The 25,450-nt window shown below is 41.7% G+C and overlaps 1 protein-coding gene across 1 annotated transcript in view; it reads left to right on the top strand.

Annotated features, from left to right (window-relative positions):
* pleca (plectin a) overlaps positions 1–25,058 on the top strand; it is a 46,238-nt gene extending 21,180 nt beyond the window's left edge. Inside the window, exons 13-35 of the mRNA XM_073483474.1 lie at positions 387–480; positions 587–741; positions 1,561–1,927; positions 2,292–2,369; positions 3,211–3,372; positions 3,480–3,584; positions 3,680–3,775; positions 3,880–4,005; positions 4,547–4,699; positions 4,820–4,974; positions 5,054–5,180; positions 5,829–6,012; positions 6,159–6,179; positions 6,824–6,981; positions 7,089–7,267; positions 7,342–7,480; positions 7,569–7,925; positions 8,275–8,358; positions 8,448–8,552; positions 9,723–9,821; positions 12,412–15,759; positions 16,491–23,486; positions 24,147–25,058. Coding sequence (XP_073339575.1) covers positions 387–480; positions 587–741; positions 1,561–1,927; positions 2,292–2,369; positions 3,211–3,372; positions 3,480–3,584; positions 3,680–3,775; positions 3,880–4,005; positions 4,547–4,699; positions 4,820–4,974; positions 5,054–5,180; positions 5,829–6,012; positions 6,159–6,179; positions 6,824–6,981; positions 7,089–7,267; positions 7,342–7,480; positions 7,569–7,925; positions 8,275–8,358; positions 8,448–8,552; positions 9,723–9,821; positions 12,412–15,759; positions 16,491–22,691 — 12,493 coding nt within the window. The 3' untranslated portion in view covers positions 22,692–23,486; positions 24,147–25,058. The remainder of the gene's footprint in view (positions 1–386; positions 481–586; positions 742–1,560; positions 1,928–2,291; positions 2,370–3,210; positions 3,373–3,479; positions 3,585–3,679; positions 3,776–3,879; positions 4,006–4,546; positions 4,700–4,819; positions 4,975–5,053; positions 5,181–5,828; positions 6,013–6,158; positions 6,180–6,823; positions 6,982–7,088; positions 7,268–7,341; positions 7,481–7,568; positions 7,926–8,274; positions 8,359–8,447; positions 8,553–9,722; positions 9,822–12,411; positions 15,760–16,490; positions 23,487–24,146) is intronic.
* Positions 25,059–25,450: the final 392 nt, after the last annotated feature.

The raw sequence follows: 25,450 nt of genomic DNA, 5'->3' as shown, positions 1-25,450 counted from the left end.
TTTAATATCTTGTGTTTGTTTTTATCACAAGACTGGCAGGGCGTAGCTTTGGACTTTGTTTCTTCCAGAACTTGTAAAAAGTTCTGTGCAGAGTTTTGGAAAATATCGTCTCTACTTCAGCGGACAGAGAGAGCTCTATCATGGCTTTCATGCATCAAGGATACGCGTTGAAGTATTTATTCCGCCAGAGGATGGAGTGAGTGTTTATTCTCACCTAACCTTCAAGTTGACTAACTTAGTTTTACTCTGTCAGGAGACAGTTTTTACTTGAGATAATAACATCAGACGAAGCGAAAAAAGGAGGCTAATTCAACTGTCAGGAAATCAGGTAATCTACTTTGTCTGTATTGCTTTTTGACCTTTGACCTCCACCTTTTCCTCTGCAGGTTGGAGCGACTTCAGAGGGTCGTCAGCAAAGTCCAGACGGAGTCAGGCGTGTGTGAGGAGCAGCTCAACCAGGTGGAGACTCTGCTGCAGACGGTGAGGCACAAACCTTTGTTTAAAGACTTTTAATGTATCGTATTTTATTAGAGCTCACTGCAGCCACATGCAGCGGCGCTGTAACTTCTGTGTCTGCGCGCTGCAGGACGTGAGGATGATGAGCTCGGGGAAACCTCCTCAGCACACAGCAGAGATGGAGGCGGACCTGGAAAAAGCAGAAGGAATGATTCGCTTCCTCTTCAATGACGTTCAGCTGCTCAAAGATGGGCGCCACCTTCAAGCGGAGCAGATGTATCGCAGGTGTGAAAGAGATAAACTAAACAAACTCTGCATAGTTAACTTTTTTTTTTGACAGTCAGATAAAAAAAAATTTAAAAAAACAGATTCAGACAATCAGAAAAATGCTGAATGTCAGATCTGATAATTGGCCATGCTGATAATCAATCAACTCATAGTATACAATATTTAATTTCATGTTAATACATTTAATATTTACTTTTATTTGTACTTTTTGATACTTAAATACATTTATTGCCAGACAATAACTTTTGATACTTGTACTTTACTTGAGCATTTTCATTTTCTGCTACTTTATACTTCCACTCCACTACATTTTGGAGGCAAATATTGTACTTTTTACTCCATTACATTAATTTAATAACTTAAGTTACTAGTTACTTTGCAGATCAAATGCTGTATCAGAACCAAAGCAGCATATTTTAAATACATTTACTTTATTAGCAATCAGACAAAAAAAATACTGAATATACAGATCCAATATTTGGCCTGCTTGACAACACCAACACTAAATATGCAGTTCATACAAAAATGTACAAGTATGTTTAATTTTATTTTACTTTTACTTTTGATATTTACATGCATTTATTACCAGAGAATTACTTTCAATACTTAAGTACATTCAATATCAGATACTTTAAAACTTCAAGTATTCTATATATAGATTTTATATATAAAACAGAGAAAATTAGAAAATCCTGAAATGTAAGAATAAGTGAGTGAATATTTGCCTTTTTTTTTTCCAGATAACAGTTACCTGAAATATAATTGATTTATTTTCATCATGTCAGCACTTACTGACCCTCTGTATTCTGTCTCCAGAGTGTACCGTCTCCACGAGAGGCTGGTGAACCTCCGCAGCGAGTACAATCTGCGCCTCAAGTCAGGTGTGACCACCGCGCAGATCCCCATGACGCAGATCCCCATGACTCAGGTCCACATGACTCAGGTCCACTCCGCCCAGGTCCTTCAGCAGGCCCCCATGAGGGTGCGGCCCGAGCTGGATGAAGTCACCATGCGGTACATTCAAGATCTGCTGGGCTGGGTGGAGGAGAACCAGCGGCGGGTGGATGACGGGGAGTGGGGCTCCGACCTGCCCACCGTCGAGTGTCAGCTGGGCAGCCACCGCGGCCTGCACCAGTCTGTGGAGGAGTTCCGCTCCAAGATCGAGAGGGCGAAGGCTGATGAGGTATAAACATCAACAACAAGAACTACAACAAGCATGGTGGCCTACTTTTCTGTTTTATGAGCGTTTTTTTGGTCATTTTTTAATCGTTTTTCTTGTCTTCTCCATTCCTGAATCTTCCTTTATTGTATATTGTCTGTGTTGGTTCGTAGAAATAATTTATTACATATAATATACAATAATTGTGCTGCTACTAGAACAGGACTCGCAAAACCAAAACTTAGATCTTCTTTAAAGCTCAGATAACTAAGAAATGATCAATATCAGGACAAAGAGATTAACATCTTCTGAAAGAACATCATGTTTTTATTTTATTTGAATACCATGAATGGTTTCTAATGTTTCTTCTCGCCTCTACCTGCTCCAGAGTCAGATCTCACCTGCCAGTAAAGCTGCATACCGCGACTATCTGGGAAAACTGGAGCTGCAGTACGGCAAACTCCTGGTAAGTTACAACTCAGTACATTTACTCAAGTACTGTACTTAAGTACACCTTTGAGGTTCTTGTACTTTATTCAAATAATTCCAGTTTCTGGTCCTTCATGCCATCACTAGAGAGATTGTACTTTTACTCCACTACTTTTTCTGATAACTTTAGTTACTAGTTACTTTGCAGATCACAGGCTGCATCGGAGCCAGTTGCACACTTCTAAACATATTTATTTCATCAGCAATCAGATACAAATGAAACACTGATTCCAATAATCACAAAAACGCATGTAAATGTATGTATAATTTACTTCCACTTGTACTTTTGATCCTTAAGTACATTTAATATCAGATACTAAGTACTTTATGGGCAACTTTCATTTTTACCAAAGTAATATTTTAACACAATGGCTTTACTTTTACTCAAGTATTACTTTTGGGTACTTTTAACAATACTGCAAAACAGACACTATAATAGAATCTGTAAATGATTCATAAAAAGGGTCAGTGAACTGTCTTTTTGTTGCAGAGACAAAGGGACGTGGTGTCAGGTCATGCAGGTCTTCAAAAGTCTTAAAGATTTGCATTTACTTTTCCTCCAGAAAGGCCTTTGGGGGGTATAAGAAACTCTTAAATGTAATGCAATTTACATACTGTATGCATAAATAATGTCATACTTTGGCCAGTATTATCATAAAACATGCATTAGATTGCATTCCATGTTATACTGAAAAGGTTTTAGAAAGTGAACCCTGCAGAAACCCTGGGTAAAGATAACTTTCAACTCAAGCACAGAGTAGAAAACTGAAGTCAAAACAGTCTAATACAGCATCAAAATGTACCTTCCTTCCTTGCAGAACTCCTCGAAGGCCCGTCTGCGCTACCTGTCCGAGCTCCACGCCTTCGTCATCGCAGCCACCAAAGAGCTGATGTGGCTGAACGAGAAGGAGGAGGAGGAGGTCAACTACGACTGGAGCGAACGGAACACCAACATGGCAGCCAAGAAAGAAAACTACTCGGTAGAGTAACGGCATGAAGTTCTCATAAAGGTTTTTTTATCCACAGTGCTTTCCAGTGATGGTTCATAGTGATGTGATTGTTGGTTGTTGTTGTTTGTGGGGAGCAGGGTTTGATGAGAGAGCTGGAGCTCAGGGAGAAGAAGATGAACGGCGTCCAGACCACAGGAGACAAACTGCTGAGGGACGGACACCCAGCCAGGAGCACTGTAGAGGTGAGATCATTTAAGATGGCGGCTACAGTCTATAAACACATAATTAAACTGTAGAGATCTTGATTTGAACATTTGACTGTAACATTTATCGTCAGGCCTTCACTGCAGCTCTGCAGACTCAGTGGAGTTGGATCCTCCAGCTGTGCTGCTGCATCGAAACACACCTGAAAGAGAACACTGCCTACTTCCAGGTATGTTTACTAATTCATCACTCAGTCCATCACTAAATCTGTTGCCCTTTTTGTTTGTCTTAACTGCTGCTTATCTTAACTTCTCCTATTTCCTCTTCGTCTAGTTTTTCTCTGATGTGAAGGAGGCGGAGGACAGGATCAAAAAGATGCAAGACACGATGAAGAGGAAGTACACCTGCGACCGCTCCATCACAGTCACACGGCTGGAAGATCTACTGCAGGACGCAGCTGTAGGTTTATTCACTGTTCTGTTGTTGAGAAATTATACAATATCTGTTTAATTCAAGGTGTTTTAGCATTTGGTGAGAAGATAACTGTTTCTGAAGCCACCAGACAGTAACAGTCATTTTAGTGTCGTAAAAGACACTTCATTCAAAATCAGAAACAGAATAAAACTCATTCAAACCATCGTCCAATGTTCCAACAATCACTAATCCTGGTTTGGTCAAAATAAAGCCTTAATCCAGAGAGTGATGGCGGCTGTTTCTGGTTTAACAAGAAGGTTTATCTCGGGGATCTTTTCAAGAACCTTGTCGGACACTTAGAAAAACAATCTGAGCCTGTAAGTGGCAAAAATAAACACTTTTAGTGAAGGTAGTTTGTTACATTGCAGCATGTTTACCAGCCCTTTAGTCATCTAGGCACAAACACATGGGAAAAAACACAGTCCAGGTTGAAAAATACTGATACTGTTGCTCTTCAACAATAATGCAAGGAACACCATGAAACATAATTTCTGATCATTCAGTTTGAATCCCTTGTTCTTTACAGGATGAGAAGGAGCAAATGACTGAGTTCAAAACTCACCTGGAAGGCCTGAAGCGAAGAGCCAAGACCGTCATCCAGCTGAAACCGCGTAACCCTGCATCTGCAATAAAGGGCAAACAGCCCATCCAGGCCGTCTGCGACTTCAAACAGATGGAGGTGAGCGTCTTCACTGTTTTTGCAGTGAAATCATTTCCTTTTAAACAACAGTACAGTAAATCACAGGAATATCCAGTAGATTCAGTCTGTCAGACACGATCATGTACGTTTATCCTCCAGATCACAGTCCACAGAGGAGACGAGTGCGCCCTGCTGAACAACTCGCAGCCCTACAAGTGGAGGGTGCTGAATGACAAAGGCAGCGAGGCGTCTGTGCCTTCTATCTGCTTCCTGGTTCCACCCACTAATAAGGACGCAGTCAACAGTGTTGCCGGGTAAGTTAAGAGTGGCGTCAGGGTGTCTTAGATTAATTTAATTCACGTGTGCTAATCTCCACTTAATCTTCCTCCTCAGACTGGATGGAAACCTGCAGAGGCTGCAGACGATGTGGCAGACGATGTTCGTGGACATGAAGAGTCTGCTGTCCTGGCAGTATCTGATGAGAGACATCCACATCATCAAAACATGGAACCTCACCATGGTAACAATCGTGTATTGGAGCAAAAAATGATATACCAGCTTTAAGTTGTTACAAAAAATTGTCATTTTCTTTTTCCACAGACGAAAGGGAATCACAACTTGAGTATTTCCAAAACTAAACACAAAGATGTTAGCGAAGCAACACAGCACATAAAACTGATAGTCTGATAAACTTTCTCCTGGGATGTCACTCAGTGTCTAAGTTGCATTGTGGGTAATGTAGGCTCCAGGTTTTGAAAAGCAGTCCACTGGTCAATGAATGCACTCCTATAACCCTGTTGGACTCATTATGGAAAGTTTAAAAACAAAGGGTCATAATCAATACAGCAGAACCAGAGATATCATCTTTCTATTCCTTTTCAAGGACTGGCGACTACATTACCCACAATGCAACTTAGACACTGAGTGACATCACTGAAGGCAATTTATTAGATTACGTGCAGCTTCCTCTGGAGCCACAACATACTTTATACTACTTTTCTTCTCATAAGCAGTAGTTATAACTCCCCAAGACCTGTAGACACACTTTATTGTGTAAAATGGGTGGAGTTACCCTTTAAATTCAGAACTACAACAACAGCGTTGAACTAATGTCTTCATAAGGTTTAATATCCATCTCCTTTGCCCTCCTTTATCTGTGCTCTTGCAGTTTAAGACCCTGAGGGTGGAGGAGTACCGTCTGGCACTGAGGAACCTGGAGCTGCACTACCAGGACTTCCTGAGAGACAGCCAGGACTCCCAGATGTTCGGGGCCGAGGACCGAATGCAGGTGGAGTCCAACTACAACGGCGCCAACCAGCACTACAACACCATGGTCAGCTCTGCAGAGCAAGGTGTGTACTGTTTTATATTCCAACTTCTTTTATCATCACACAAACACGACCAGACACATTTTTTTTGTTTTTAAGTTTAATTTAAAACATTTTCTCATCGAGTCATTTCATTTGTGAGTAAGTTGACTGTTGGATTCACGTTACAGGCTATGTGCCACCCAGGGCAGGTAAGGTGTTTCAGTTACAGCAGCAGATGTGCAGTAGGAGCTTTTGATTGGCTGAACAGGACTCTCTCTGTGTGTGTGTGTGTGTGTGTGTGTGTGTGTGTGTGTGTGTGTGTGTGTGTGTGTGTGTGTGTGTGTGTGTGTGTGTGTACTGAGGGCTGTTGTGCTGTCATGTTTCACTTCATTCATTAACTCAATCAGCTTCATCATCCTCACCGGTTTTTGGTATCCTCTCCTAACTTCACTCATTGTTGCATTCTCGTCTCTGTGCATGAGATTAATGGCAGCTGATTTCAGATCTTTACCAGTGAATTATTAAATCAGTTAATTGATAGATTAACTTCTATTGTGGATAATCAACATGGAACCAATCAAACATGAAGAAGTACATTTATTGTGTATCTATTTTTTGTGATTTTCTTTTATTTTAAAATACAAAAATACAATGATTCAAATAAATTTGAGATCCTGTAACTAATGTTGTACCTTTATGTGTACGCCAAGTTTCTATGCATGTCTGAGTGTTTGATATTAAAAGCTACAGCCTACACTCACTGCAAAACCTTAATTAACAACCAGCTTCTTTATCCTGAGTTTGTGCTCTCTGCAAATTAATAATAGCTATACATTTTTTTCAATCCGACCAGGAGAACAAGATGAGTCGGTGTGCAAGACTTACCTGACGCAGATCAAAGACCTTCGTCTGAGGCTGGAGGGCTGCGAGAACCGAACAGTGACGCGCCTCCGACAGCCCGTAGACAAGGAGCCGCTCAAAGCCTGCGCCATGAAGACTGCAGAGCAAATGGTAACGACGATGAGAAGGAAAAACTGAGGCTTAAAACATGAACGCAAGAAAGAAAAGGGAATGTATTAGTGTATTATTTGACTAAACTATCTCCCTTTCAATGACAGAAAGTCCAGTCTGAGTTGGAGGGCCTAAAGAAAGACTTGAGCTCCATCTCGGAGAAGACAGAGGAGGTTCTGGCGTCTCCTCAGCAGTCCAGCTCCGCCCCAATGCTGCGCTCCGAACTGGACGTCACAGTGAAGAAGATGGACCACGTCTACGGCCTGTCCACCGTCTACCTGGACAAGTGAGTCTTCTTGACTCTCTGAGTGCCTCCTGATGAATGTCCAGCTGTTATTAACTGTATCTGTTTGATTTCAGGCTGAAGACCATCGATGTGGTGATCAGAAACACTAAAGACGCAGAGGACACCCTGAAGAATTATGAGACTCGTCTGCGGGATGTTAGCAAAGTGCCGGCTGATGAGAAAGAGGTGGAGGACCATCGCAGTCAGCTGAAGGTATTTCAGAAGTTCATAAGTCATTCATATAAACAAACCTTTAACCTGTTGCTCTCATGTTAAGCTGATGACTTTGCTCTTTCATCAGTCAATGCGCTCTGAGGCAGAGGCCGACCAGGTCGTGTTCGACCGCCTGCAGGACGAGCTGAAGAGGGCGACAGCCATCAACGACAAGATGACGAGGATCCACAGCGAGCGTGACACCGAGGTGGAGCACTACCGTCAGCTGGTCAGCAGCCTCCTGGAGCGCTGGCAGGCCGTGTTCGCTCAGTTGGAGCTGAGGCAGCGGGAGCTCGACCTCCTCAACCGCCACATGAACTCCTACAATGGAAGCTACGAGTGGCTCATCCGCTGGCTCGGAGAGGCGAGAAAGAGGCAGGAGAAGATTCAGGCCGTGCCCATCGGCGACAGCAAGGCTCTCAAGGAGCAACTGGCTGAGGAGAAGGTAAAGCTGTGTGGGGTAAAGGGAAGAAATGTTATTCTGCCCTCTGGTGGTTGCAAGAGTGCACTGGATTCTGATGGAAACATCTTTACTGATTTGAAATACTCTGGTGGTTACTGTAGTTAAATATAAGATAAAATACAGTTTCGTAAAACAATAAGAGGCTGGGAGATTTAAATTAAACCTTTATATAATGGCCAAAAGGTATAAGTGTATTTATTTTAATAATAAAAGTAGTAACTGCAGCTTTTTTGTTCTTTTTTTTGTAAAATAAAGTGATGGAAATAAACCATGAAAATGTATAAAAGGTATTATAAATATTGAATTGTTCTTTTCTTCATGCTTTCTTCAGAAACTCCTGGAAGAGATCGAGGAAAACAAGGACAAGATTGAAAAGTGCCAGAAAAATGCAAAGGCTTACATCGATTCAGTCAAGGTATGTACAGATATATTTACCTTTACAACAAAATGAAGCCAGTTCATTTTCTGGCTTGATTTAAGGTTATTGTCTTCTTCTTTTTTAAGGATTATGAGTTCCAGATTTTGACCTACAAAGCGCTCCAGGATCCCATCGCGTCTCCTTTGAAGAAACCCAAAATGGAGTGTGCGTCTGATAACATCATTCAGGAGGTAGGTTTATCACACACCACCTGAGAGGAGCAAAGATGATACATACGACCAGTTTTGATGTTATGGTTGAGTCTTCCTATCTGCTATCATCACTGTGATAAAAAAAAAAAAAACATTTGATGCACATCTGAGTGAAACCGGATACGCAGGTGGAGAGTAACGTTTAGAGGAATTTGACTTTAACATATAGGTCCCAATGTCCACACTCAAAGACTCGGAGACTCCCATTTCATGAGTTGGGAAGTCATTCTTAACGACTCTAGTGGCGTTTAAACAACATGTTTACAGCTGTTTTCAGTATTTGAGTGACAATTAAGAGCAAGGAAGTGCAAAGGAAATTATACAATAAATTCAATACATGACTTTGGTAAAAGTTTCTTATCATCCACCCAGTGTTTTGGCCTGAACTTGACAACTTGTGTTGTCTTTCTCCAACTTTCCGAGCTGTTGTTCTGACCTGAGAGGGCGTTCACGTTGAACTTTCCCTGTCGGAAAAATGTTTCTCAGATAATTCCAACAGCACATGGACACACAGTGTCCAGAGCGTTTAGGGCTGTCCGACTATAAACTCATGAAGTGCCTGAGGACTCTCATGACAGTCCACTATTCCCAATTTGCCAAGACTTTGCTTGAGGGAATTGCCCACAGTTCATAGTGGTTAGCCACTATGAACTGTGGGCCAACGTTCTGGCATGGGAAAACCATGCTCTACAGTTATGGTTACAGACTTGTCTTCACCTCCCTACTCTTGTATTTTGAGGGTCATTTTTTTTGCCAGAAAACAAACAGAACACACAATAAACAAAGTTAAAGACAGATTTGATTGCTAGCTTTTCTTTTTTTTCATATTTTCATGGATATCGCGGTGTTATTGTGATCATATCTTGTCAGCCTTAATTTAAAACGTAAAAATAGAAAGTCCCAAAATCATGAGGTGAAGTAAAATATGCAGCCTCTCTCACTGAAACTCAAAAGCATCGATTTTTGTTTTTTCTCTTGTTACATAGGAGCAAAATATAACCAGGAATTTGATCTAAATGGGTTAAAAAATACAAATTTGTTTCATCTCAACTTTAACTAAGTTCTGGGAACTAAATGTTTTATAACGAATGAGAGAAATGTAGGGAAATGTATGTTGTTAACTACTCTGTGCCACTGCATTTATTTCAGTATGTTGATCTGAGAACTCGCTACAGTGAGCTGATGACTCTCACCAGCCAGTACATTAAGTTCATCATAGAGACGCAGCGCCGCCTGGAGGACGATGAGGTAATTACACACAAACTTCTGAGAACTGTCAAAAACAAACTAACACAAACAAACACTGCTGCCCCGACCTGTGTACTGATCGATGTATGGGAAATCATTTGTCATCAAATAGTGACAAAAACGTTGGCACGAAAAATATATTATTGTATGAAAAAGTGATAAAACAGCGTACAGTGGTGAAGCAAACTGTTTCATCCTAGTGTTCCAGCGCATCACATCCCCACTAGAGTTTATGTCTCTCATTCCCTACGATCATGTCACATAGTCTGTACATACAGTAAGACTCAGCCCTGAATCAGTCACATTCTCCAACAATATTTGATTCAGTCTTTGCTTCTTTATTTCCTCTTGAAATCACCCACACTTGTGATTTGAAGGCTTCAGTTTGGCTTCCTGCCTTCTTTTCAATCTTACCTTTACTTTCTCCCTTTTCTTCCTTCCTAACCTTCTATTGTGTTTGATCCTTTTTCGACCTGCTCGCCAGTGCATTGTCACGAATATTAATCACACGCTTAAGAGATGAATTAACCCCAAAGCACCAGGTATTTAAAGAAAGACCCTCTCAGTTCATGTCATTCCTCTCGAACATCAGACCCTCGTCTGTAGTGAAGTGAAGGGAAGGTTCAGGATGCTTTAGAGACCTTTTATATTTGAGCCCGTTCTCAGTTCAGTTAGAACTGAGCATCAGCTTCCTGTAGGCATTTCTTCTTCTTTTGCTAATGTAAATGTCAACTTTAAATCATAAGTCATATAACATTGTGACATGAAAAGAAGTTCATAATTTTTTAAAAGGTCTTATTGGGATTTTTGACAATACTGTTCAGGATTTCAAATAATGCTTATTTTCATTTTTTGGATCAATCAATCTTTTAGTCTGCCCATCACAACTTTGAAGAGCCAAAGGTGATTTCCTCAAATGTTTATTCAAGCAAACGTCCAAAGATATTCAGTTGTTAATGATATGTAACAAAGAAAAGCAGCAAATCTTCTCATTTTAGAAACTGAGAAGAAAAAAAAAACAATTAATGGTGTATCAAAATAGTTACCAAATACTTTTTTTTTATTGTTTCACCTCCGATGCTGTTTCCCCCACTGACCTGTAAACTCCCAACAAAATGCGTAAAACAGTGTCTATAATTATTTGTTTACAGGTAAATTTTCCATCTTTTTAAATTTTATTACATCAGTTCAATGTAAAGTGTTGCATTTAACGCAAAGTTTTTCTGTCATGTTAAATCAGTGTGAATAAATGAAATGTCTTGGTCTGATTAAATTAAATGAATCCAGCCTTAAACATGAACCTTAGGTGTTTATCCATTTGTTACGTATGAAGTTAAGTGGAAACATGAAGTGTTTATTATTAAAAAATAAAACATGAAAGAGATGAATTTCAAAATTGGTTATTCTGTCTCCTGTAATGAATTACCCATCCAGTTATTTAATTCATACACATTGACTAAAACCTTACAAGAAAGTGACCATTTACGTAGAACTTATGTAATAGAATTAAATGAAAAATGTCCCTGTCATAGGCAAATTATTTTTTTTGATTGTCCCAGTAAATAAATACAGGAGGCTGCTGCTGATGCATGAGAACTAACTGTCTTAAACCTTGATTAGAGATCAATATGACAGGTTTCTAAAGTTTTGGACCTTCCTTTTCGTTGTCACTCACCTGTACAGTTACACATCTCCCGTCATTGTTGAAGAGTAGAACTCATCTGTTGGTGTTTGCTGTTGTCAGGCTGAGCTCACCTTGATCTTGGATTAATGTCGTGTCACATTTATCCAAGCGTACTCTGTGGTCTGTGTCACATCAAATCACGCTGTGTTTGCTACATCACTATAATGAGTTTATTCTGGTTGAATTCTGACTTGCTGCGATACAAATCCATATTACGCTTTAAGTTTTGGGCTGTAAAGGTCTTTGGTATCTTTGAGTATTTTTGCATGCTGCTAATTATTTTTTTCCCTGCTTATTTCTTTGCAATTACTTTATGAATCTGACAAAAAAGCTGCTTTGTTTTGAGAATGTAAAGATTGAAAAACACAAGTCAAACCCTTAATATTGATTGGTGACTGAATTAAGCAATAACGATCTTTTAGAAATCCAAATATTAAATCTCTAAGTGGAAATATAGCAGCCACACACTTATTCCACCTTGACAAAAGGTATTATTACTACAACATACAGGTAATGTTTTATATTGTATGAACAAGCCCATAGAATACAACTTTGTTCAAATGTGATCAAGCCTCATTACACAGATTATATAAAGCACTGATCAATTAAAATACCTCAACTGCATGTAAGTAAAGTGTCGTGCTGTGTTGTGAAGTAAAGTGTCATTCTGTGTGCCATACATGAAATAAACACGACAAGCATTTCCCGATACAGTGTTTCCCCTCTGCTGTAGCTAAAAGGTCTGTCTGTTCCTTGTAGATTTTACCTGTAACATATTCTCATGTATTTACATTTACATGTAGCTACATGTTTTATTACTACTTTAATGAAGTTTTATTTTACAGTCTAACACCCTTTAACATTCTCTCAACCCCCTTTACTCCCTCTTTGCTTCTACTAATACAGAAAACTTCTGAAAAACTAAAAGAAGAGGAGAGGAAAAGAATGGCAGAGATACAAGCCGAGCTAGATAAGCAGAAGCAGTTGGCCGAGGCTCATGCCAAATCAGTGGCCAAGGCAGAACAAGAGGCCCAGGAGCTGAAGCTGAAGATGAAAGAAGAAGCCAGCAAGAGGCAGGATGTGGCGGTGGACGCCGAGAAGCAGAAGCAAAACATTCAGCAGGAGCTGCATCATCTGAAGAGTCTGTCTGAGCAGGAGATCAAGTCCAAGAGTCATCAGCTGGAAGAGGCGCTGGTCAGCCGGACCAAAATTGAGGAGGAAATCCACATAATTAGACTCCAGTTAGAGACAACAATAAGACAGAAGTCCACAGCTGAGACTGAGCTACAGGCGCTCAGAGACAAGGCAAATGACGCTGAGAAGCTCAGGAAAACTGCTCAGGAGGAGGCAGAGAGGCTTCGTAAGCAGGTCAATGAAGAGACTCAGAAGAAGAAAAACGCTGAAGATGAGCTGAAACGTAAATCTGAGGCAGAAAAAGAGGCTGCCAGGCAGAAGCAGAAAGCTATGGACGACCTGCAGAAATTCAAAATGCAAGCCGAAGAAGCGGAGAGGCGCATGAAGCAGGCGGAGGAGGAGAAACTGAGGCAGATCAAGGTGGTAGAGGAGGTGGCGCAAAAGTCTGCAGCCACACAGTTGCAAACCCAGTCCGTGTCACTCAACGAAAAGGCAACCAAACTTGAGGCATCCCTTAAGAAAGAGCAGGGCACTGTCCTTCAGTTGCAGGAGGAAGCCGGAAAACTCAGGAAACAACAAGAGGAAGCTGACAAAGCCAGGGAACAAGCGGAGAAAGAGCTTGAAACATGGAGACAGAAAGCCAATGAGGCTCTCCGCTTGAGGCTACAAGCTGAAGAGGAAGCTCAAAAGAAGAGCCAGGCTCAGGAGGAAGCAGAGAGGCAGAAAGTCGATGCAGAACGTGAGGCCAAGAAAAGGGGTAAAGCTGAGGACGCTGCTCTTAAACAGAAGGACAATGCAGAGAAAGAGTTGGAAAAACAGAGGAAATTTGCAGAGCAGGTGGCCCAGCAAAAGCTTTCTGCAGAGCAGGAATGCATCCGACTGAAGTCTGACTTTGAACATGCTGAACAGCAGAGGGGCCTGTTGGATAACGAGCTCAGGCGTCTGAAAAATGAGGTGAATGCTGCTGAAAACCAGAGGAAACAACTGGAGGATGAGCTGGCTAAAGTCAGAAGTGAAATGGACGCTCTTCTGCAGATGAAGGTTCAAGCTGAGAAGCAGACGCTGTCCAACACAGAAAAGAGCAAGCAGCTTCTCGAGTCCGAAGCTTTGAAAATGAAACAACTTGCAGAGGAAGCAACTCGACTGAGATCAGTCGCCGAGGAGGCAAAGAAGCAGAGGCAGATTGCAGAGGACGAGGCTGCTCGGCAGAGAGCCGAGGCAGAAAAAATACTGAAAGAGAAACTGTCTGCCATCAACGAGGCGACTCGTCTGAAGACTGAAGCTGAGATCGCTCTGAAAGCTAAAGAAGCAGAAAATGAAAGACTGAAAAGAAAAGCTGAGGATGAAGCTTATCAGAGGAAGCTGCTGGAGGATCAGGCCGCTCAGCATAAACAAGACATCGAAGAGAAGATCACACACCTGAAGAGCTCATCCGACTCTGAGTTAGGGAGACAAAAAACTATTGTGGAAGAAACTCTGAAGCAGAAGAAGGTGGTTGAAGAGGAAATTCGAATCATTAAGATCAACTTTGAGAAAGCATCAAAAGGAAAGTCAGATTTGGAGTTGGAGTTAAAGAAACTGAAGGCTATTGCCGATGAGACACAGAAGAGCAAACTCAAAGCTGAGGAAGAGGCTGAGAAAATGAAAAAGCTTGCCGCAGAGGAAGAGAAGAAAAGGAAAGAATCTGAGGAGAAGGTGAAGAGGATTACTGCAGCAGAAGAAGAGGCAGCTCGACAGTGCAAAGCCGCTCAGGAGGAAGTCGAACGCCTCAAAAAGAAAGCAGCTGACGCAAATAAACAGAAAGAGAAGGCAGCGAAAGATGCAGAGAAGCAGGCAGTTCTGGCCAAAGAGGCAGCGCAGAAGTGCAGTGCCGCTGAGCAGAAGGCCCAAGATGTTCTCAGCAAGAATAAAGAAGACACTCTCGCCCAGGAAAAGATGAAAGAGGAGTTTGAAAACGCTAAGAAACTTGCACAAGCAGCTGAGAAAGCTAAAGAGAAAGCAGAGAAAGAGGCTGCCCTGCTCCGTCAAAAAGCAGAGGAGGCTGAAAAGCAGAAAAAAGCTGCAGAGGATGAAGCTGCGAAACAGGCCAAAGCCCAAAAAGATGCAGAGAGGCTGAAGAAAGAGGCAGAGGAGGAGGCCTCCAAGAGAGCAGCAGCTGAGGCAGCAGCTCTGAAGCAGAAAAAGCAGGCTGACGCAGAGATGGCTAAGCACAAAAAAGAAGCAGAACAATCACTTAAGCAGAAGTCTCAGGTTGAAAAGGAACTCTCATTGGTTAAACTGAAGCTGGATGAGACGGATAAGCAGAAAGCTGTGTTGGATGAGGAGCTTCAGAGAGTCAAAGGTGAAGTAAATGATGCCGTCAAGCAAAAGGCACAGGTGGAGGATGAACTGTCCAAAGTTAAGACCCAGATGGATGAGCTCCTGAAACTTAAGCTGAAGATTGAGGAAGAAAACCGCCGCCTCATGAAGAAAGACAAAGATAACACACAGAAATTACTTGCAGAGGAAGCAGAGAAAATGAAGAGCCTGGCAGAGGATGCTGCCAGACTTAGTGTTGCGGCTGAGGAGGCAGCCAGACAGCGACAGATCGCTGAGACTGACTTGGCTGAGCAGAGGTCACTTGCAGAGAAAATGCTGAAGGAGAAAATGCAGGCCATCCAAGAAGCTACGAAACTGAAAGCTGAAGCAGAGGAGCTCCAGAAACAGAAGAATAAGGCCCAGGAGAAGGCTAAAAAACTACTCGAGGACAAACAACAGATCCAGCAGCGCCTTGATAAGGAGACAGAGGGCTTCCAGAAGTCATTAGAGGCTGAGCGAAAGAGGCAGCTTGAAGTTTCAGCTGAAGCAGAGAAACTGAAGCTGAGGGTGAAAGAGCTCAGTGACGCTCAGGCAAAGGCTGAAGATGAGGCTAAGAGATTCAAGAAACAAGCTGACGAGGCAAAAATACGTCTTGAACACACAGAAAGACAAACCACAGAAGTCGTTGTGCAGAAGTTGGAGACACAGAGGCTGCAGAGCAGCAGGGAGGCAGATGACTTGAAGGTAGCCATCAATGCTCTTGAGAAAGAGAAGGAGAAACTGAGAAAAGAGGCGGAAGAGCTGCAGAAAAAATCCAAAGAGGTATTTTGACATGAATTAACATCGTTAGTCAATTTACACAACCCTTAGAATTAACATTATTGTCCAACACACTAACTACAGTATTTGTAGAAGCACGTGACATTTCATGTAAATTGCAGACTTAAAATAACATCCAGCAATTTATATGACTGTCATTCAAAACACAACATTGCAGAACTGAAATGATCGTTAGTTAAAGGAAACATTCAGCCAAAATTGAAAATTCAGTCATTATCTACTCACCCTCATGCCGATGGAAGTTGGGTGAAATTCCCTAGTCCACAAAATATTTCAGGAGCTTCAGGAGGTTTTTCTTATGTTTTAAAACAAGTCCCCATCTACTTCAGTTTTCAGTCGACATGGGGGTAAGAATATCATGACTGTATTTTCATTTTTGAAAGAACTTTTCCTTTAGATATTGAATACTTTGTAGGAAAATGCTTTTATGCACTTTCTTGCTGTGTGTTAGATGAAAAGCTTGATATTACTCTCATGTCTGTATGCTAAATATGACACTGCTGCAAGGAGATAAGATAAGATAAGGTAAAACAGAACGTTGTTAATCCTGAAGGAAGTTCTTATGCCAGAGAATGCTCAAAAACAGAGAAAACAGCTAGATTTTACTGTATAGCAGACAGACATGAGAGTTGGATCTTCTCATCCTATTCTCAGCAAGACAGTGTATTCCTGCTTGACATTTTACTAATTTGTTTCTTCTTTTTCCCAAATAGATGGCAAATGCCCAACAAGAGCAAATCGAGCAACAGAAGGCCATTCTTCAGCAGTCTTTCCTCACAGAGAAGGAACTGCTATTGAAAAGAGAAAAGGATGTTGAAGCTGAGAAGACGAAGCTCCAGAAACAGTTTGAGGATGAAGTGAACAAGGCCAAAGCTCTCAAAGATGAACAAGAACGTCAGAGAAAGCTAATGGAAGATGAGAAGAAGAAACTTCAGGCCATTATGGATGAAGCTATTAAGAAACAAAAGGAGGCAGAAGCAGATATGATTAACAAGCAGAAGGAAATGGAAGTTCTGGAAAAGAAAAGGCTCGAGCAAGAAAAACTCCTGGGAGAGGAGAACAAGAAGCTCAGAGAGAAACTTAAGAGTCTCGAGGTTGCCTCCAAACAGGCTGCATCCAAAACGAAGGACATCGAAGTTCAGACTGATGAGGTTCCTGAGGAGCAGTTAGTTGCCATGACAATGGTGGGAACAACAAAGAAAGTGTTCAATGGCTCTGTTGAAGTGGACGGGGCGAAGAAAGGTGGAGAATCACCTTTTGCCTTTGATGGCATTAGAGAGAAAGTTCCTGCCGCAAGGCTTCACGAGATCGGTGTTCTGACCAAAAAGGAATTCGACAAGTTGAAAAAGGGCAAAGTCTCTGTGCAAGAGCTCGAAAAGACTGATAAAGTTAAATCATGTCTTAAGGGTCAGAGTTGTGTCGGCGGTGTCTTGACTCCATCCAAAGAGAAGATGAGTGTCTATCAGGCTATGGCGGAGAAAAAGATTAGTCCAAACACTGCCGCAATGCTCCTGGAAGCTCAGGCAGCTTCTGGTTACATCGTAGATCCAGTGAAAAATAAGCTCGTCTCTGTGGACGAGGCTGTTAAAGATGAGTTGATCGGCCCCGAGCTCCATGACAGGATGCTCTCAGCAGAGCGAGCAGCCACTGGCTTCAAAGATCCCTACACTGGAGACAAAATCTCTCTCTATGAGGCCATGAAGAAGGGACTCATTGAAAAGGAGCAGGCCACCAAATTCCTGGATGTACAGCTTGCAACAGGTGGCATCATTGACCCGGTCAATAGTCACAGAGCACCACTTCAGACTGCCTACAAGCAGGGTCAGTTTGACGCAGACATGAACAAGAAACTCACCGATCCCAGTGATGATTGCAAATTATTCATTGACCCAAGTACTCAAGAGCAACTCACCTACAAACAGTTACTGGAGAAATGCACCAAAGATGCAGAGACTGGACTGCTGATATTACCCGTAACAGAGCAAGCTGCTCAAACTGAGAGAACATACACAGATCTGGAGACTAAGGAAGTGTTCAGTAAATCAACCGTTGATGTGCCTTTTGGAAAGTTCAGAGGCAAAATAGTCACCATCTGGGAAGTCATAAATTCAGAATACTTCACTGATGAGCAAAGACGGGAACTGATTCGCCAGTACAAGACAGGAAAGATCACCGTAGAGAAGATTATTAAAATTGTCATCACTGTTGTGGAAGACAAGGAGAAGAATAGTGGAAATGTGTTTAATGGTTTGAAGGCTCCAGTACCCGCCAGTGAGCTGTTAGAGTCCAAGGTCATAAACAAAGACTTGTTCAACAAGTTGAGTACAGGCAAAATAACGGTCAAAGAGATCTCTGAGATGGAGCCCGTGAAGAAGGCACTACAAGGAACACCGAGCATTGCTGGTCTGTTGAATGAACCAACCAAGGAGAAAATGCCTTTCTATGAGGCTATGAAGAAAGAATTACTTTCACCAGAAACTGCTGCAAACCTTCTTGAAGCGCAAGCAGCAACTGGGTTTGTAATGGATCCTGTCAAAAATGAGAGGATCCCTGTTGATGAAGCTGTTAAGTCGGGTCTTGTAGGGCCAGAACTGCATGAACGACTCCTGTCAGCAGAGAGAGCTGTCACTGGCTACAAAGATCCATATACAGGAAAGAAGGTGTCTCTGTTTGAAGCCATGAACAAAGGCCTCATAAAGAAAGACAACGGCATCCGTCTGCTTGAGGCACAACTGTCAACAGGTGGAATTATTGACCCAGTGAAAAGCTACCGCATCCCACATGAGGTTGCCTGCAAGCGTGGCTATTTTGATGAGGAAATGAGCAAGACCTTGAACACAAACACAGATGAAACGAAGGTCTTTTATGATCCAAACTCACAAGAGGATTCGACTTATGCTCAGCTCTTGAATAAATGTATCACAGACAAAGAAACTGGACTCCCATTGCTTTCTCTTTCAAAGAAGGCTGCAAAGCCAAAAAAAGACAAACAGATCACAGAGGCTAAGACAAAAGAGACTTTGAACCAGGCAACTATGGAGCTGGAGTATGGTCCATTCAGAGGAAGAAAAGTCACCATCTGGGAGATAATACACTCTGAATACATCACTGAGGAGCAAAGAATTGAGCTGATCCGCCAGTACAGAATGGGGCAGGTGACGATTGAAAGGTTGATAACAATTGTGATAACAATGGTTGATGAAAAAGAAGACAAACCAAAGGAAGAGGCCTGTTTTGAAGGTATTAGGGCACCAGTCACTGCCCGCTCTTTGCTTGATTCTAACATCATTGATAAGGCTACATTTGACAACCTCCAACAGGGCAAGAAGACACCTAAAGAAGTTAGTGAAACTGATAAGGTACGGAAGTACTTGCAGGGCACAGACCGCATTGATGGTGTCACTATGAAAGATTCAAATGAGAAGTTAAGCATATACCAGGCAATGAAAAAGAATGTTCTACAACAAAACACTGGACTTGCACTGCTTGAGGCCCAAGCAGGAACTGGTTCCATAATTGATCCAGTCAAAAATCTGAACTACTCTGTGGATGATGCTGTGAAGGATGGAGTGGTTGGTCCAGAGCTTCATGAGAAACTTCTCTCAGCTGAAAAAGCAGTGACAGGATACAAAGATCCATACACAGGCAATAAGATCTCTCTTTTCCAAGCCATGAAGAAGGAGCTTATTCTGAGGGAGCATGCTATTCCACTCCTGGAGGCTCAGTTTGCGACCGGAGGGATCATCGATCCAGTCAGCAGCCATCGTGTTCCCAATGATGTGGCCATTCAGCGTGGCTATTTCAGCAAACAAATGTCCAAGTCCTTCAATGAACCCTCAGGTGATGTCAAATGCTTCACCAATCCCAACACCAACGAAAGTGTCACATACAAGCAGCTAGTGGAGAAATGTGTAAGAGATTCCAACTCTGGTCTGTGCTACCTGCCTCTGTCAAAGGTCGAATCTCCTGCTCCTGTTGAGAAATCTTACCAGTACACAGAGGAGCAGGCCCGAACAGATCTAGCTGACACTCAAATTGAGATCCCTCATAAGAGCTTTGCAGGAAAGAGTATGACCATTTGGGAAGTCATGAACTCAAACATGCTTCCAGAAGAGGAGAGACGCCGTCTCATGGAGCAGTTTCGCTTAGGGCAAATCACAAAGGAAAGAATGCTGGTCATCATCATCGAAATAATCGAACACAGGGAGACTCTTAAGATCGAGCAGAGCATGTCATGTGATGTCATCAGACGAAGAATTACTATTGAGGAGCTATACAGTGCCCGAATCATTGACTTGCACACATACAACCTCTTGAAACAAGAAAAGATGAATATTCGCGAGGTAATGGAGATGCCATCAGTAAAGCAGTACCTCTTTGGTACTGGTTGCATTGCTGGTATCATGTCAGACAATCCTCCAAAGATCAGCATCTACCAGGCTATGAAGAACGGACAGATTAAACCTGAAGCTGCTTTGAATCTCCTCGAGGCCCAAGCAGCAACAGGATTCATGATTGATCCAATGAAGGATGAACTTCTAACAGTTGACGAAGCTGTACGCAAGGGGCTTGTTGGCCCTGAACTTCATGACAAACTTCTCTCTGCTGAAAGAGCAGTTACAGGCTACAAGGATCCGTACAGCGGAAAAGTGATTTCTCTCTTCCAAGCGATGAAAAAAGACCTGGTTCTGGAGGATTATGCCTTGAGGCTGTTGGAGGCCCAGAATGCCACTGGCGGATTAATGGATCCTGAATACTACTTCCACCTCCCGACAGACGTTGCCATGCAGCGTGGATACATCAACAAAGAGACACTTGAGAGACTATCTGAACCTACTGCGGATGTGAGAGGTTACATTGATCCAACAACAGATGAACAACAGTCCTATGCCCAGCTACTGAAAAGATGCAGAGTTGACAAAGAAAGTGGTTTGCGCCTGCTATCGCTGGCAGATAGAAGTCTTCTCTTCAAGGGTCTCAGAAAGCAGATCACTGTGGACGAGCTGCTTCGTTCTCAGATTATCGACCAAAAGACATACAATGATCTCACTGAGGGTATCATCACAGTGGAGGAGGTCAGCAGAGATGTGAAGAAATACCTTGAGGGAACGAGCTGTATTGCTGGTGTGTACGTAGAATCAAGCAAAGACCGTCTGTCTATCTACCAAGCAATGAAGAAGAACATGATCAGACCAGGCACTGCCTTTGAGCTCCTTGAGGCTCAAGCTGCCACTGGATATGTAATTGATCCTATAAAGAACCTAAAACTGAATGTCACTGAAGCTGTTAAGATGGGTGTTGTTGGCCCAGAGTTTAAAGATAAACTCCACTCAGCTGAACGAGCAGTCACAGGCTACAAGGACCCCTATTCAGGCAAGGTCATCTCACTATTCCAGGCAATGAAAAAGGGCCTCATTCTGAAAGATCATGGCATTCGTTTGCTTGAGGCTCAGATTGCCACTGGTGGAATCATTGACCCACAGGAGAGCCATCGTCTGCCAGTCGAGACAGCGTATGAGCGTGGCCTCTTCGACCAGGAAATGAACGAAATCCTCACTGACCCATCTGATGACACAAAGGGCTTCTTTGACCCCAACACTGAGGAAAACCTCACCTACTTGCAGCTGATGGAGAGATGTATGATAGACCCAGAGACAGGCCTTGCTCTTCTGCTGCTGAAAGAAAAGAAGCGTGAGAGGAAGACATCATCCAAGTCTTCTGTTCGCAAACGCAGGGTTGTCATTGTCGATCCAGAAACGGGCAAAGAGATGTCTGTGTATGAGGCGTACCAGAAAGGGCTCATCGACCACCAAACCTATCTTGAGCTTTCAGAGCAGGAGTGTGAATGGGAGGAAATCACCATCACCTCATCTGACGGAGTTGTGAAATCCATGATCATTGACAGAAGGTCTGGTCGGCAGTATGATATTGATGATGCAATCTCAAAGGGCCTGATTGACAAGTCCGCTCTCGATCAGTACCGTGCAGGAACTCTGTCCATCACAGAGTTTGCAGACATGCTGTCTGGAAACATGAGCGGTTCCAGATCACGTTCATCCTCCTTTGGCTCCTCTTCATCTTTCAGCATGAGCCCTGCACCTTCTATAAAAACACCAGCAACCACATGGAACGACCCAACAGAAGAAACTGGCCCTGTGGCTGGAATCTTAGACACAGAGACTCTGGAGAAGGTGTCCGTCACAGAAGCCATACACAGGAACCTTTTGGACAATATAACAGGTCAGAGATTGCTGGAAGCTCAGGCCTGCACAGGAGGGATTATTGACCCAAATACTGGAGAGAAATTCACTGTTGCAGATGCAATGAACAAAGGGCTTGTCGATAAAATCATGGTGGACCGTATCAGTCTAGCCCAGAAGGCGTGCAATGGATTTGAGGATCCAAGAACCAAAACCAAAATGTCAGCAGCCCAAGCCCTAAAGAAAGGCTGGCTCTACTATGAGGCTGGGCAGCGATTCCTTGAGGTCCAGTATCTCACCGGTGGGTTAATTGAACCAGACGCCACCAGCAGAGTCTCCATAGATGAGGCTGTGAAGAAGGGCACCTTGGATGCTCGCACTGCGCAGAAATTACGAGATGTTAGTGCATACTCGAAATACCTCACATGCCCGAAAACCAAGCTGAAAATCTCTTACAAGGATGCTATGGATAGAAGCATGGTAGAGGAGGGGACAGGTCTGAGACTGCTTGAAGCGTCATCTCAATCAAGCAAAGGCCTCTACAGTCCCTATAGCATCAGCGGGTCAGGCTCCGCCACTGGGTCACGGTCTGGCTCAAGAAGTGGTTCCAGGTCCGGCTCCAGAAGAGGCAGCTTCGATGCCACTGGATCAAGTTTCACGACAACCTTCTCTTCCACTTCCTACAGTTCACCAAGCTACGGCCGCCGATACTGATGAGTTAGGGAATGATTTTCTAAGGGAAGGATACACTATTAAACCACAGTGTTCACCAGATGCCTAATTCTCAGTGGAATAAGGACTAGCTTTATTCTGCTCTGCATGTGGTTGTTACAGGACTTTTAATATTTAATTTTTTACAAGTTGAATATTTTTGTTTATTGTATATTTCACATTTACTTTTAGTTATGTTTATATCATATCAGACTTTCTGATTACAGTACTGTAAGCAGCATATGCAAGAGCTGTTTATCATTTCCAATATCTATCACAAAAAGTTTCAAGTGTACGTGATTTTTTTGGTTTTTAAAGTTTAATATCATAAGCATTTAACGTTCCACTCTACAATACAGTGTGTTACACTATAACCGAGCTGTTCATTACCATTAGCCTGAATGTTACAGAAAACCAAATTGGGTGTACAAACAAAAAATTCTGTACATGTGTATATTTCTGAATATAAGAGTTAGCTAAAGAAAGATAAGTGCCACTCTGCAGAGCAGAATAAGAAGTCTCCCAAACATGATAGACACAGAATGCCAAGCTTCAAGATCTTCTCTCTCCTGGGCAACACTGCCGCATATATTCTCCGAACATCTGCTCCATTCCAAATCTTCTGTCATAAAACTTTACAGTTTAGTTACAGCAACATGTTAAAAGAGCAAGTTCCCGCAAATGGAAGGATTAAACAGCCTATTGTGACCATAAACACCATGTGACAGTTCTGGACTTTACACATCCAACCTCAACTCCATTACATACAAGTCTTTGCCTTTCTGGACACTTTAAAAGGTAGGTTAAGAGAATATTTACATTTAATCACTTCACAACTTTTGAAATTGAAACACTTCATTTTACAGGTCTACAAATTTCTTGGGAAGAAGGTGGTAATTAGCAATTTACATATTTGACATTTCTCTGAAATTACCCCAAATTAGAAGAATTACCTCAAATTTTCCAATAAGCAGTTAATAAATAGCTGGTCATTTCTTGAATACATATCCAGGAAACTTCCAGTTGCTTACTGCTTAACATTTGCTGATCATACCATTTTAATTTCCAATTAGTTTCTGTCCAACTTTTGCAGGTCAGTAAATTAAAGTACATTTTTTAAACCATTTACATTTTCACTAATGTCTGTCATACCAACTTGGGAACAGTTTTCCCAAATGTCCTTTTTTTTAAAGTGAGCAATTTCCCATTTAAAAAGATTCATTCCTTAACTGCCTATTGTTGATTGTTGAGAATGTTGTTGATAAAGTAATTCAGGGGGTAATTTCATACTAATTTAAAATATGTTACTTGCTAATTTATTACCACCTACTTACCATGAAAAAATCCACACCTGTAAAATGAAGTTTTACCAAATTGTCTGGTTTATTTGTGCCATTTAATGTCTTTCAAGTCCTAAAGTCTAATGTTCCTGTTCAATGTTCAATTCTTCTGTTTCAGATATGTTAGCTCATGTCGTCTCCAGCTCTTTGCTCAGATGTCTTCCAGATACCTGTGGCGTTATTTTGGACTGTGACCTTCACTGTAATCAATGTTTTTATGCAGCAGTACACCAACACACTCGCTCATACAATGTTTCATCAGGTTATTGTAACGGTGGACCATTTTGAAACCTGCATCTTATCTTGAACCATTTAAAGGCCTCAACCATGCTTTGTAAGTGCCTGCAAAATACTCTGTAACACTAAACTGGGATGTTGAGTATTATGAGATGGTGCAGTGGTTACACTGTAAATTGAATGATGCATGACTTTAAGTGCAATGCTAACCATTATGGTATGATTACTGTGTTATCAGGTAAGCCTTTTTACAGTCCAGTGTGTCACAATCTAACTTTAGAATAATAACAGTTCAGTTCAGTGTCAAAAATAATCAAAAAAGATTTCCATTATTTGAATATTGTTTTTCCCTTCACAGACAAGTAATGTAATGTATGTACTGTATATTGATGATTATATAGATCACTGTTGCTGAAAGCCATTACTTAACGTTTCTTTGAGAAAGATCTTTAAGCTTTGCCACCAGACCCAGTATTTGTATTTTCCACTACATATAGTTGTTTTGATTTTAATTCTCCTTTGTAAAGCAACACATTCAAACTATATCATTTTATTTTCTTACTCTATATTTCTGCTTTGCATGATTTACTAACATTAAAAAAAGGTGCAAAAAATGAAATAGATGTATCCATTAAAGCATTTGTTTTATTATGTTTCAAAAAGGTTTGAAGGATGTATTTTAATGAGGGTTGTCAAGCCTTGGTTAAAAAAATGGTGTATTTATAATAAAATGGTGACAAGGAATTTTATTGTAACACCTTACGCTATGTAAATAAACGTGGAAATGAAATGGTTTCTTTTGTCAAATCATGTTGATTTTAAATCTGATGAAAACGGGACTTTGAGATTATATCATACAAAAGATTAATTTGAATGAACACAGATTACTACAGACAAACCTGTGTTTATTTACCTAATATATGCTATACTATCTCTGGGAGCTATACTCCAGGCAAAATAGTAACATCTTTCTTTGTACAACAAAGAGGGATTTCTATCTCTTTCTATTATTTGTTCTATTTTAATGTAACTTTATACTTCTTCTCTATTATGTCTCTGAGGCAAATCTTATAGTTTTTACTCCACCACACTGATACTGATACTGTAGATACTATACTGATGATACAGATAATAGTAAAAAGATGGCTTTAAAATGCAGTAGAAGACTGACATCTAGTGGCTGTT

The sequence above is a fragment of the Pagrus major genome, chromosome 16, assembly GCF_040436345.1.
Source record: "Pagrus major chromosome 16, Pma_NU_1.0".
Lineage (NCBI taxonomy): Eukaryota > Metazoa > Chordata > Actinopteri > Spariformes > Sparidae > Pagrus > Pagrus major.
The sequence above is the reverse complement of the archived record's forward strand: the minus strand, read 5'-3'. Positions and strand labels throughout refer to the sequence as shown.